At 41.7% G+C, this 12,416-nt stretch overlaps 2 protein-coding genes across 2 annotated transcripts; one reads left to right on the top strand and one right to left on the bottom strand.

Moving 5' to 3' along the window:
• The first annotated feature begins 803 nt into the window (after positions 1-803).
• On the top strand, positions 804-2,257 carry LOC115742723 (membrane-associated kinase regulator 5-like). The gene is made up of 2 exons (XM_030677174.2): positions 804-1,801; positions 1,943-2,257. The coding sequence occupies exons 1-2, from the start codon at positions 823-825 to the stop codon at positions 2,014-2,016; spliced, it is 1,053 nt and encodes a 350-aa protein (XP_030533034.1). The 5' UTR covers positions 804-822; the 3' UTR covers positions 2,017-2,257.
• A 6,705-nt stretch (positions 2,258-8,962) lies between these two features.
• LOC115742694 (late embryogenesis abundant protein At1g64065-like) lies at positions 8,963-9,914 on the bottom strand. Its single transcript, XM_030677135.2, has one exon. It carries the CDS (start codon positions 9,735-9,737, stop codon positions 9,177-9,179), a length of 561 nt encoding a protein of 186 aa, XP_030532995.1. The 5' UTR covers positions 9,738-9,914; the 3' UTR covers positions 8,963-9,176.
• Positions 9,915-12,416: the final 2,502 nt, after the last annotated feature.

The raw sequence follows: 12,416 nt of genomic DNA, 5'->3' as shown, positions 1-12,416 counted from the left end.
TGTTTGGTAAAGTATATTTTAAAAACACATTTAAAAAGCAACTTTGACGAAAATGTTGTTTGGTGAAAAATGAACTTTGTAAAATATTTTTTCTTTTGAAAAAAAGCAGCGGCGACCGGCGGCGGCGGCGGCGGCGACCGGCGACCGGCGGCGGCGACCGGCGGTGGCGGCGACCGGCGGTGGCGGCAAGCAAAGGTGAAAAAATTAAAATAATAAAAAAATTAGTTGCATTTCGCCAAAGTCCCTTAGCCCAAAGTACCTCTGGAGGTACTTTGGGCTAAGGGACTTTGGAGAGCATTTGAGATGCAATTGCATCTTCCCAAAGTGAGTCAAAAAATGAACCAAACACCATTTGCATTTAGCTAAGGGACTTTAGAGCTCCAATGCTCATTTGCAATGCTGAACCAAACAGGCCATTAGCCCAAGAAAGCTGGGCTATATACACCATTCAGCCCTGAGAAAAGTAAAGCCCCCCGCCCCGGGTAGTCTCGTTTGGGTGCCTCAGTGATGCAATTCAGCTTTTTTCCTTGACGACGCAGCGCACCAGTCCTTTCCTTCCTTTTCAATCACCTCATTATTCGGACCTGTTTGACAGATCTCGTATAAAAAAAAAATTGTTAGATCGTCAGGCCCGGTAGATTCTTGCGGTCCGGTGTTTTAACTTTTAATGCGGCGGGAAAGTAGAGATGCATTTCAAAGTGCATGTACTGTTCTAGTCCTGGAAAAACACCCGACACCAACACGATCTCTCTCTCTCTCTCTATATATATATAAACCAAACCCACTATCAACCCCGATCCATTCTTCTTTCTTCCTGTGGCCATGGAAGCTCTCTCTTTCCTCCGACTCTTGTGGAGACCCACTCCCACCGTCGCAACGCCGGACGAAACGCGTTGCTCCCCTGCGAAAACGGCCTGCGGGTCCGACGACGAAGACGACTCCTTTTTCGTGCTGGAGCTCGCCCGCTACGTCACCGACAGCGGCTCCGAAGACGGAACTGGCTCTAGCGCTGCCACTTTCCTCAAGTCCAACGGGTTAAGACAAACGAGCTCGGCCGAAACCGAGGCCCGCGGCGCTTCCTGCTATTTCTCTGCCGATACACCTGCCGTCTCTCTGTCTCCGTCTCCCGCCGCTCTCTTCTCCAAGCGGAAGATCCTTCCCATGGAATCGACTCCCCAGCCTCAGTCTCCGATCTCGCTTCTCAAGTCGTCTCCCAAGCTTCGAGTCTTGATGTTCAGGAGGTCCAAGTCCAGGTCCCTGGCCGCCCAGAACGTCAAAGCAGAGGAAACAGAGCTCAAAAGCGGCGCCAGCAGGAACGTCTTCTTTGCTGTCCAATCCAGAGAAGCACAACCAGCTTCTCCGGCGACCGATGACGCCTCGAAGAAGCAAAACAAGAACAAGCGAACCCCGAGTCCTTGGCGCGGTAAACTCGCGGAGAGCTTCTCCTCCGGCGATTCTAGTTCGAAGCGGCTTTCGAAGGACGGGTTGCAGAAGTACTTGAATCTGGTGATGCCCCTGACCGTTGGCATCTCCAAGAGATACAGCGACACCGTGAAGTTCCTCTCGGCCGAGTCGCCGCTGACATTGCCGGCGTCGTCTCCGGCGACGGCGGCATGCTCTTCGCCGAGGATGGGGAAGGGGTTTCGAGTGAGGCCGAAGCACCTGCTGGCCAAGAGCAAGTCGGCGACTCTGGCGACGACGAGCGTGACGTCGTCGCCGGCGAGGAGGGACGACTCGCATCAACACGATGGGATTCAGGGCGCCATTTTGCATTGCAAAAAATCATACTACTCCTCGCGAGGTACAAAAAGATAAAACTGTAGTAGAACATTACTCGACATTCAACATAGGTCGTCAAAAATGATTCCTTTTTTCTTGTTTTTTTTTGCCTTCGACTGAAAGAAAAGATGTCACTTTTGCGTTGGGTTATTCGTTTACGCAGATGGGTCTATCTCTATGCTATGGCGGTCAGCAAGCGATCCTTCCTCTCATGGAAAGCCAGTCGATACGATCTGAGCTTCAACTACGAAGCTAGCTTGGAGTCAACTATGCCCCAAAAGACAACACAAGAAGCGCGGCAGAAGATTAAGCACGAACGATGTTCTGCTCTGTACCTGAGTTTTCGTTTTCCATCAGGGAAAACAGAGTACTTTTGTGCTGTAGTTTCTCAGCTTTTGTAAATGTTCTTTATAAAATGATCAGTGTTGTAACTTTGATCGTGTGATCGGTGTTAATAGTAATGGACGATCTTCCTGCTAGGTGGCTGCTGTCAAGATTTGTGCATCTGCTTTCTCTTGCCTCATTGACGGGTCCCTTACAATCAGTCCCTAAAATCTTACAAAAAAAAAAAAAATATTGCCTGTGTGGTATTAATTCATGTAATCTTAAACGGACTAATACATTCTGACAACAAAAAAAAAAGGCATAATACCCAAAAAATGATAATTATATCCCAAAAAAATTTTTTGTCTTATAAAAATTCTCAAATTTTTACTTTTGCCTCGATTCTATTCCAAACTTTTATTTTTGTCTAAATTCTATCGGCTAATACAAAAAAAATCCTCAACTTTAGCATATATTCTAATTATATCCAATTTTTTTTTGTACCTTCAACTTTTACTTTTGTCCCAATTTTACCATCGTTAGTCTTTCGTTCATAATTTTTCACATTGTTAATGAATTATATCTCAGCAAAGTTGACATAAAAAAAATCATGAACTTCTCTTCTGTTGTTTGCTTCACCTATATATTGCCGGGAGAGACAAAGTCACTCAAGATGTCGTGTTTTCTATTCTCTTCGACACTCAACAGCCCAAAGAAAGACTGAACATTCGGATATTTGGATGAACCATCTAAAATTTCGTCGTCCCAGAAATCCACTATTTCTAAATTTCGAATATTCATTAGTAAGTTCAACAATAAAATTTGAGCCACGCAGGATTAACTAACGGTCATTATGGACGAAATGCTGACAGTGGTAAAATTGAGATTTTTTTGGGTACTAGGTCAATCTTAAACCATGAGTTCTCCGGCAGTACAAAAAAAATGAAAAACCTATCGTCAATTACTAAATCGTGTTGAAACTTAGCTACACGAGGAACTCTTAAAATGACTCAAGACAAAGTCTCTGTTAATTTTCTGCAATCCTAGCAGCCTTCATGTTGTGCACGTCATTTGACTTTTCAAACATTAAACTAATCAAATTTAAACTGTCGACCGAATAAAAGAAAGATCTAATAACATCAGTACTCAAATGTTTTCACAAGCAGAAGCTTTAGATAAAAAATTATTAAAAAAAAATTGAAAGTCAAAAGTGAAAGTGCCTTATCCCCTATTAAAAAAAAAAAAAAAAGACGAGCGTTTGATTTCAATGATGTGATGAGATTATTTCGCTGACACAATTACTCCATTACGTAGCAATCAACGTAGTGCAGCTTTGGGTCTCTACTCTATCTGGTATCTTCCTTTCTTTTACTTGTGTTTTTCTATGAGAAACCCAGAGGCAGAGCGAAAGTTTACATGGTCTTTCATGGCACCCCCGAAAGAAAAACTTGGCGCCCATGTCTACGATCATCCATTAGGTCAATTATTGCTTCAGAAACGTGTTCAGGTATCGAAAACTTGAGGACCAAATCTCACACGACAAGATCAAATTCTGAAACAGTGGTGCCAAAACTCCATAATGTAATCATAGTATTAAGTGCCCCGTATCAGCTTCTCTCAAAAGGCTTGATCCTCTGAGAAGACCCAGCAACTCTTCCATGGCAAGGAGACTTAAGTTTCATTGGCCGCAATCGTATAAATTACTTGTGACTGATAGGGACCACAACAGGGCAACCTTAACTTACCGGAAACGCCAACTCCCCTCCAAACTAATGAGCCCTTGTTGACCTCGTTCCAGTCCGCCAAATTTTTCAATGTGAACGTAGAAAGCGCAGGAGCAGGAGACAAGAGAAGGGTTAGGAAAACAAAGAGCTTTCAGCGCTTCGAGGGGGACGAGGAATGGTGATGATTCACTGCATTACAGGAACCCACAGACATGGAGTCGCTCTTTTCTAGGGGGTTCCTCAAGATCGAGGGAGACACAGTGCAATGGTCCTATTCGGAGCTCGCCCAACAAAGGCCCGACCAAGTCGACTCTCCTCCAAAGACAAATTCCATTTGTTCTGTCCCCTCCCTATGTTCGGATCCTGTGCCTCCATGCCCCCATCTCCCAAACCCAGAATCCCTGTTTTGGGGTTTTCGTGGTTCATTGGACAAGAGGTGATTTGAAGGCAGTTCAGTGAATCTTGCCTGGTTGTGGAAACATGAGATGTTCGCTTTCAGATGATTTATCAGTCGAATGACCAACTGCGCCAAACGGGCAACACTCGTACGTGGCAAAATTTCCCCGTAGAAAATGCCCCGCACGCACGACAAGGCCTCTGTGTATGCATGCACGCGCGGAAAAACATGAGATGAAATATAACCAAAAGAAAAAAAAAAGAACTTTAAGGGCCACGTCTTCTCTTGTGGGCCTTGCTTTTATAGGGGGGGAATGCAAGCTTGTAAAACTCTCTAAATAAGAAATGTGAGACAATTCTTCTCCATAGTCCGCTATCTGAATTGTCCCACATTAACTGAAATGTGAGACCATTTGATTCTATGAAATCCATTTGGAAAGCTTTCTCTTGCAGCATCCCCATGAGGTCAGTTTTATTATGTTTCAAAATAGGGATATCCACCCTCAAAGTCCTAAAATTTACAAAAAGTGCAATCAAATAATAAAACTTGTCAGATTGATTCAATCGAGTCATTCTATTAACTCTCTACTAAATAAGAAATGTGAGACAATTCTTCTCCATAGTCCGCTACCCGAATTGTCCCACATTAACCGAAATGTGAGACCATTTGATTCTATGAAATCCATTTGGAAAGCTTTCTCTTGCAGCATCCCCATGAGGTCAGTTTTATTATGTTTCAAAATAGGGATACCCGCCCTCAAAGTCCTAAAATTTGCAAAAAGGTGTAATCAAATCCTAAAACTTGTCAAATTGATTCAATCGGTTCCTTCTATTAACTTCAGGCAATTGGCGGGGGTCGGCCGCCACCGACAGCCCTTGGCCAAGTCTAGGCGAGGGCCTGCGACCACTACAATCAGCAAGGGTCATCGATGCGGGTGAGTGTGGTTCCAAGATAAAACTTGGAACCTGGAATTGGATTGGGTGGGGAATTTGTTCGATTCCAAGTTCTAAAATTTGGGGAACCTATATGACGAGTTGGCTCCAAGTAGGTGGAACCTAGAATCTTTAACATATAATGTGTGACAAGTTTTTGTGTTTTTCTTGGTATATGCCTTCGCGCGATCCTGCGGCATTCTGTGATATCCAATGATGAGTGTATAATCCAAAACCACTATTCCAAACTTTCATTTTCAACAATATTTATGACTGAAACTCTTATTTTGTTAATGTTTTGTATTTATTCATGTGTCTAAATATGAGTTGTAGTCAATTGATTATATGAGCAAATGGTGGTCATTAAAAGTTAGTATTCATTGCAATTGTTTAATTAAGAATACAAGTGAAACCCGAGTAGATTTCAAGTTTCGGGTTCCAAAAAATGAAGAATCTGTTTCGACGGGTAGGTTCTAGGTTTCATGTGGAATCTATGCGAAATTTGAAATTACTTACCCCTAGCCATAGGCCCTTGGCTGGGCCCCACCAGCCACCCCCATCCTCACCGACCCTTCTCAGGCTAGGGCTTGTAGCCCTCCCCGCCTCTCTCTCTCTCTCTCTCTCTCTCTCTCTCTCTCTCTCTCTCTCTCTCTCTCTCTCTCTCTCTCTCTCTCATTCATTTAACTTATTTTTCATGTGTTAAAAATCAGATTTAAATCAAAATAATGTTATTTTAGCCTTATATTTCATGATTTATCTACACTATTGTCACGTAGGATAAAGAAAATATTGAAAAAAAAAGTCATGTTATCATTTTCTGTTAGTCATGGATGGAGTTAATGGAAATACTCAATTGCACCACTTTTGACATTTTTTATGACTTTATTGCACTTTTTGTAAGTTTCGGGACGCAATTGCACTTTCGTGACAAATTTTAAGACTTATCGTACATTTATCTCCAACAAAAAAAAAATGTAAAAACGAGGCCTTATTGTTATTTATATTATTTGGCAATGCAGTTCAATTATTTCTATGGCTTGGTATATCACCCGGGCAAATCTTCTGTTTCATTAAGTCATAATATGCTCGCTCGAACGATTGAATCGGAGATTTGTACCGAAGGCTATTCTTGAGTTCAGAACATTTGAGCTGTGCGGAGAGGTCAAACGCAAATTTCCTCATTGCATTAATGTTTCGTTCCTCGTGTCGTATTCATATCTATGTAAGTAGGCCTCTCAAGTGTCGACGGACAATCATCGAACCTGGTAGAATAGCCTAGCCCAGCCCATCAGAAGAATAAGAATGGGGCCGAGAATCACGAAAACAAAAGGAACGGAAAATTTTGTAGCGTGGAATGTTGTGACAACCATTGTTTCGCATTCATTTCTTCGTGATGGTAATTATGGGTCGTGGTGGCGGTGGTTGTTGAAGGTGATGGCCATGGTGGTCCGGGTGACGGTGGTTGGTGGTGGTGGCGGCGGCGGCCGGCGGTTGACGGGAGTGGTAGATGACGATGGGGGCGACCGTGGTTGGTACAAAGGCGATGGAAGTTGCTCGTTGGTGGCTGGCGGTGATGGCCGGTGGCGTTGAGAGAGAGAGAGAGAGAGTGAGAGAGATAAGTAAAATGACTCGGCAAACAAGTGGAGACCACGTCAGCAAATTGGACGGCCACTTAACGAAATTAGAGCCGCATTAGTGATTATTAGACTTGTCAAATAGGGTGGGTTAGATCAGGTCGGGATTTGGACCAAAAAAAAAAGATCGGGTCGGGATTGAGCCGTGTCCAAAATGGTTCGATCCAAATTGATCTTTTTAACCCATTTTGACACATTTTCATGTAATACAAATCTAGCGATCTATACCTGACTTGACCGACCCATACCGCTTAAATGCTTTCATATTTAACCCAATCTAGGAAAAATTGTTTCTTGCACATTTCTAAAATAACTAATTTTATTTTTTTTTAATTTTTAAAATTTTTATTTTTCTAGTCTCTTTGTTTTCTTCTAAGTCCAGTGAGGGACTGATCCTCGCTCGCAATTCTTAGAAAAAAAAAAAAAATAAAAATAAAAATTATTAAAAAAGAGAAAACTGAAAAATTTGCCATTTATGATCCAATTAAACTTGTTAAGTAATCGATTTAAGACCCAATAAGTTGTTAGGCAATCAATTTACGACCCCCTTAAACTTGTTTTTAAAAGTTGAGGTAACCCATTTATGACATGTATCCCGTTATATATATTGATTAAAATATGAGTTTTGGACTCATTTTGCCACTTCTAGTGATTATTAGTGTGTACCGTCCACAAATTTAACGGAGGCATGAGCATAATTCGCAAACTCGAGGTATCTTATTTTAAAAAAAGTTTATTGATACTTGATTGTAAAATGGGTAGAAGTCGCCTTTTGTCAAGATCAATTCCACATCCATTTTAGCTGTGCTTCGTTATGTTCAGCTTCAACACGACCAAGAGAATATTATCTCCACCGACATAAAATGCATTTTGCATACAATTAGCATCAGATGACCATTTTCAAACTGTTTTGCTAGAAAATAAACTCTCCAATTAGCGTAAAAACTAGAATCTCTGCCCTAGTCTATGGGCACATTAGCTTGATTTGGCAACATGAGGGTAGTGACCTACTTAAATGGCAAATGCGTTTGCTCCTGTTCTTGTGGTCTGCGTCCACAAGCTTTATCAGGAACAATCAAAGACTACGATTATAATTCCGCCAGGCTGATGTCAGGTGCAACTCACAGGGAGGTGGATCGGTTGAGATGCATGAAAATTGATCTGGACACCACCTGACCGCTAAAAATTTAAAAAGTTTGCCCACCAAGGCTGCACAAAACAATGCGACAGCGGTTCGCGATGTTCGAAGCTCAAAGAAAGGGAGGGGAAAAAGGAGAGAAGTGTACAGAGCATCTAACGAATGCAGCCCGCGAGGGATCATTGCTGCGCTGTTCTATGAGAGAGCTTTAGCATCATGGCGTGTCAATGTCTGCACTTTTTCCATTTCTCCTTTCTCCGTTTTTCCTGGACTCCAATACAAGCAAAGCATTTCAGTTTCCACTGTCCAGTTAGTGATGATGAGACCTCCAACGGAAGATTGGCCTCGCTTTCACGTTTTTCCATGGGAATCTGGTCAGGTGGGGAGCCCAGAAGCACCGAGAGCATATCACCCCTCAACTTGTTTCTTAAATTTTGTCTTCTGACAGGCGACGGTCGCCATTGGTTTTCCAAAGATCTTGTTAATCTTCCTTTGCTTACAATGAGCTAAAGCATCACTCCCCAGTTCAGTACTTTCGTGGGGAATAATGTTCCCCGCTTAGAAACCTTCCTTTGGAATGGAAAAGCAGCGCATGCACTATGGGAAAGTAACGGTATATCAGTGCCTGACGGTAACGTGTTAGCTTTATTTGCTCATCTCCGATGCGATGGCCCAAACAATGACTAATTTCACGGCACCCCATCACACTAGTCGATGGGAAAAAAATTGCAAAGTAGGTTTACTACGAGTTTTCCTTTTCTAGATAAATCACATGTATGCCGCCTGAAATGCCGTGCACTGTTTGATTGATACGATGAACGAAAACGTAGCTAATGCACAACATAGGTTAACAAAAATGTGCACATGCATCTAAATTTGGTATAATTGACGATGCTTCTGAATGTTGAAATGGTTCGGTCCGTTACGAGCGAATCAAACCCTCTAAAAAAGTGCTTTAGGTTGATGAAGTTTCACACAGGAAGTGTATGTTGAGCTCAACGCAGAACTTTCAAAATGGTATTGAAAAGGTGAGCTCAATCTGATAAGAACAACAATTCATGTCACAAAAGGATGTGCAAATGAGAGGCCAATCGAAAATTATCCCCCTCCGTAAGAAAAGAAGCATAGCATACACTTGCAAAACAAAAAAGAAGAAGAGAAAACCGCAGAATCCGACCGAATCCAACAAGAAGGAAATTAATTGAGGAAAAGCAGATTACAACGACTATGCATTGTATGCATTTTATTTCACTTGCACTTCAAGTTCTTGATCACTTTGGCTTTGGTATCCACGTCCATTGTGCAGTTCATTCCCGCAGATTTCTTCTTCTTGAAAACCTTGAACAGCCTCACCTTTCCACTCAACTTGGCATGTCCATTCAGAGTCAAGATCCCCGAATTGACGTCGCTCCTGAACTGCGGGACCGATGAGAATTTTTTGGAACTGACCGACGCCGTCACGTTCATCCGTTTTGTGGATAGCGCTCTCACCTTGGCCTTCACGATGTCAGCGCTTCCGACGTCAACACCTCGATAGGATATCATCGCGGTAGTTTTTTCAAACTTGAAGTGGCCGAAGTTGGTGTTCTTGACGGCGACCTGTGCATGGAGCTGCATGCTGAAGGAAGGCGACGTGGTCGAAGTGTTGAGCTTGAGATTTTCAATGGAGACGGTGTTGAGCCGGACTTTTGGGTTCCGGATACGCATCACCAGGAGCATGAAGAGGAGGATGATGGCCGTCTGTGCTATCACGGCAGCTATGACGCAGGCGACGATCTTTCCTTTCCGGCGAGGGTCGTTTGTCCTCATTACTCTTTTCTTGGTTATTGGAGTAAGTCAACAATTCGAGGGTTTGATGTTGCCTATATCTTCCTTCCTTTCTTTCTCTGCTATGAGCTGTTTGTGATATCGGAGGCAGTCCGGCAATGCGGGATGAGAGAGAGCGAGATCGAATCGAATGGTATGTGATGAGATTTTCAAGAGCTTCGAGGGTATATTTATATGAGGGTTTGTGTAATTGGTCCGTTATGACACTTTTAGTGGAGGGCCTACTCGTGCTTGTGTTGAACGTGGATTGTTGCCTTGCATCTCCCTATGTAATATCTTTAGTCCTTAAAGTCTGCAATAAAGCAAAAGGGAAAGTATCTTACGGTTTGTGGTGTCTTAGACAAAAAAATACAAAAACAAAGAAAAACCTACCACCAACAACAACAACAACCCTAGATAGATCGGTACCGTTGGGAAAAGGGAAATGATTTCAACAAATTCTTTGGACTAAAGCGGGTCGCCCAAATTGGATATATTCCATGTTGAAAAAGCAGGCATTGATTTTCCCATTTTGAGTTTATGTCTTTCTTCTTTGGGGTGTGTGAATCGGAAGATCCGAATGGCTCTCAACTTCTAATTGGAGGATAGTTTAATGGAAAATGTTTTTCTAACAATGCTGTTAGGTGCAATCTCAACGGTAAATCCACATACTACCATTGCATATTTTACAGAAAGCACTTATTAATTGAGAGATCGTATGGTTAGAAATAGCTGATAGCACTATCGTCTTGTCATGCTAGTAGGACCCTAGTTCAATTGTTGTTACTCCTAAAGAGAAAAGGAAGAAACAATGTTCATAAAAAGCAAGAATAACCAAAAACGAAACGTGCAAGGCCCGTTTAATCGTGACCATTGAAAGAGACTAACACGATATATCTTCGGTTGATTGATTAGGGCCTCTAATTAAATACATCGTGCTCTCAAGCACTCTACCATCAAAAGCTACAATGAATTTGCATCAGGACCGGAGTTTCCTTGTTTTTTGGCCGGAATCAAGACTGGAGTTCACATCCACGTAGCATGGGGTTGATTTCCAAAAAAATTATAAAATTATTATATGGCGGTCAAATTTAGTCTTAAACCTTTCAATTGTATCGATTTAGTCATAAACCTTCTGATGATTTGCCAATAAAGTCCCGAACATTTCAATTATGTCAATTTAGTCTTAAACCTTTTGAAGTTTTGCCAACTTAGTCTTAAACCTGTTGTTCGGATAATTGATCGAAAAGATTATATTGATAAATTGTCAAAAGATTTATGATTGAATTGACAAATTGTTAAAAGGTACACTACTAAATTGGCGGAACACAGCTTTAGATTTCAGCTTCAAGCGTTGGCCTCAATGCATCCGGTGAAATAATTTATGCTGATCTAAGAATATGGTCAGCGGTCCAACAACGGATTCGCATCTTTCTGCTTCCCTATGTCTTCAAACCGAGGTAAGAAATCTTGGAAAGATGGCGGGGGACAACAAAGGAGGGTGAAGTAGCTTCCAAGCAAGAGTCCCTGATTAACGCAGCGTTCAACATGTGGGAGCAGCAAAACAAACAAGTGCTAGAACTTCTTATGAAGCAATCAATCACAAGTAACTCTAGAGGAAAAAATGCTTGTAAATTTAGAGGCATGTACTCCAATTTTGATTGAGTTTGAAGTAATTTTTCAAATCGAAACTAAAATTTTTTTTTCTGAGAAAGGTTTTCTTTTTTTCTTTTTTTAATCAGATTTGGAGAAAGGTTGATGATGCTAGAAACTTTGGCCCAAAAAATAACGGATGAATAAAAGTTCAGGTCATTAGATGACGATGGCGGGAGCCCTAAAAGGCTAAAACTTGTCTCGGGTCGGCATTTTAATACTAAAGTTTTTTTTTGTGTATTTAAATCTTAAAACTTAGGCACCTTATGGGCTTCCATTCGGTCTGCCCGTGTTTTAACAACTGAAAATCTGAAATTATCTTTTTGTTATTGCTTTTGTTCTTTTGTGGCTTTTGTGTTAAATTGATAAAAGAAAAGGCCACGTGGATTTTCCGTGAAAAAACATATAGACATAGCAAAAAGGATAGAGTGTCAAATCGGAGCCATTTTTAGTTTTAGGATTGAATTGCACTAAATAACATTTTAAGACCAAAGTGTCGGACATGGCATAAGTTTTGCGACTGCCGATATGAAATCCGGCTCAGAACCCAGCCCCCTAACGTGGGCTTCAAACCCATCTTTGGGGCCGGAAAATGAACGGGCCCAAGTTCGTTTCCCCTATTCAGTTCTGGAAAAAGTAAATATGGTTGATTTCTCAGTTCATAGCAGGAAAAGGAAACAATACTTTACTGAAATCAAATTACAAACTGAACTCTAGTTACTCTACAGACCATATGTACTGTACGGAATCATTCTTCTAAAGTTGAGACATCAACCTTCGAAAAAAGTGAGTCATCGCTGAGATGAATTTTTCAGCGGTATATATCATGATCTTAGCGTGAGCAATCGAATTAATTTACTAGTCTTTAATTGAGAAAAAAGGTGTCAATAAATGACCTCGGGATAATCGCTATGGTAAATCATGTGAATCCACACATGACCTCACAAAAGAAATAACAGTTCCTAGGCTGACAAGTTACTCAGCCAAATTAAGGGGGAGAATCACCGAGGCTGATGAATCTAGGGCTAG

This window comes from Rhodamnia argentea, chromosome 10 (genome assembly GCF_020921035.1).
Source record: "Rhodamnia argentea isolate NSW1041297 chromosome 10, ASM2092103v1, whole genome shotgun sequence".
In the NCBI taxonomy this organism is placed as follows: domain Eukaryota; kingdom Viridiplantae; phylum Streptophyta; class Magnoliopsida; order Myrtales; family Myrtaceae; genus Rhodamnia; species Rhodamnia argentea.
The sequence above is the reverse complement of the archived record's forward strand: the minus strand, read 5'-3'. Positions and strand labels throughout refer to the sequence as shown.

Excerpts from the sequence above, each read along its gene's own strand:
- LOC115742723 (XM_030677174.2), top strand. The coding sequence starts at position 823 with ATGGAAGCTCTCTCTTTCCTCCGACTCTTGTGGAGACCCACTCCCACC. Across the intron at positions 1,802-1,942 it reads ATCATACTACTCCTCGCGAG|ATGGGTCTATCTCTATGCTA; the intron begins GTACAAAAAGAT and ends TCGTTTACGCAG.
- LOC115742694 (XM_030677135.2), bottom strand. The coding sequence starts at position 9,737 with ATGAGGACAAACGACCCTCGCCGGAAAGGAAAGATCGTCGCCTGCGTC.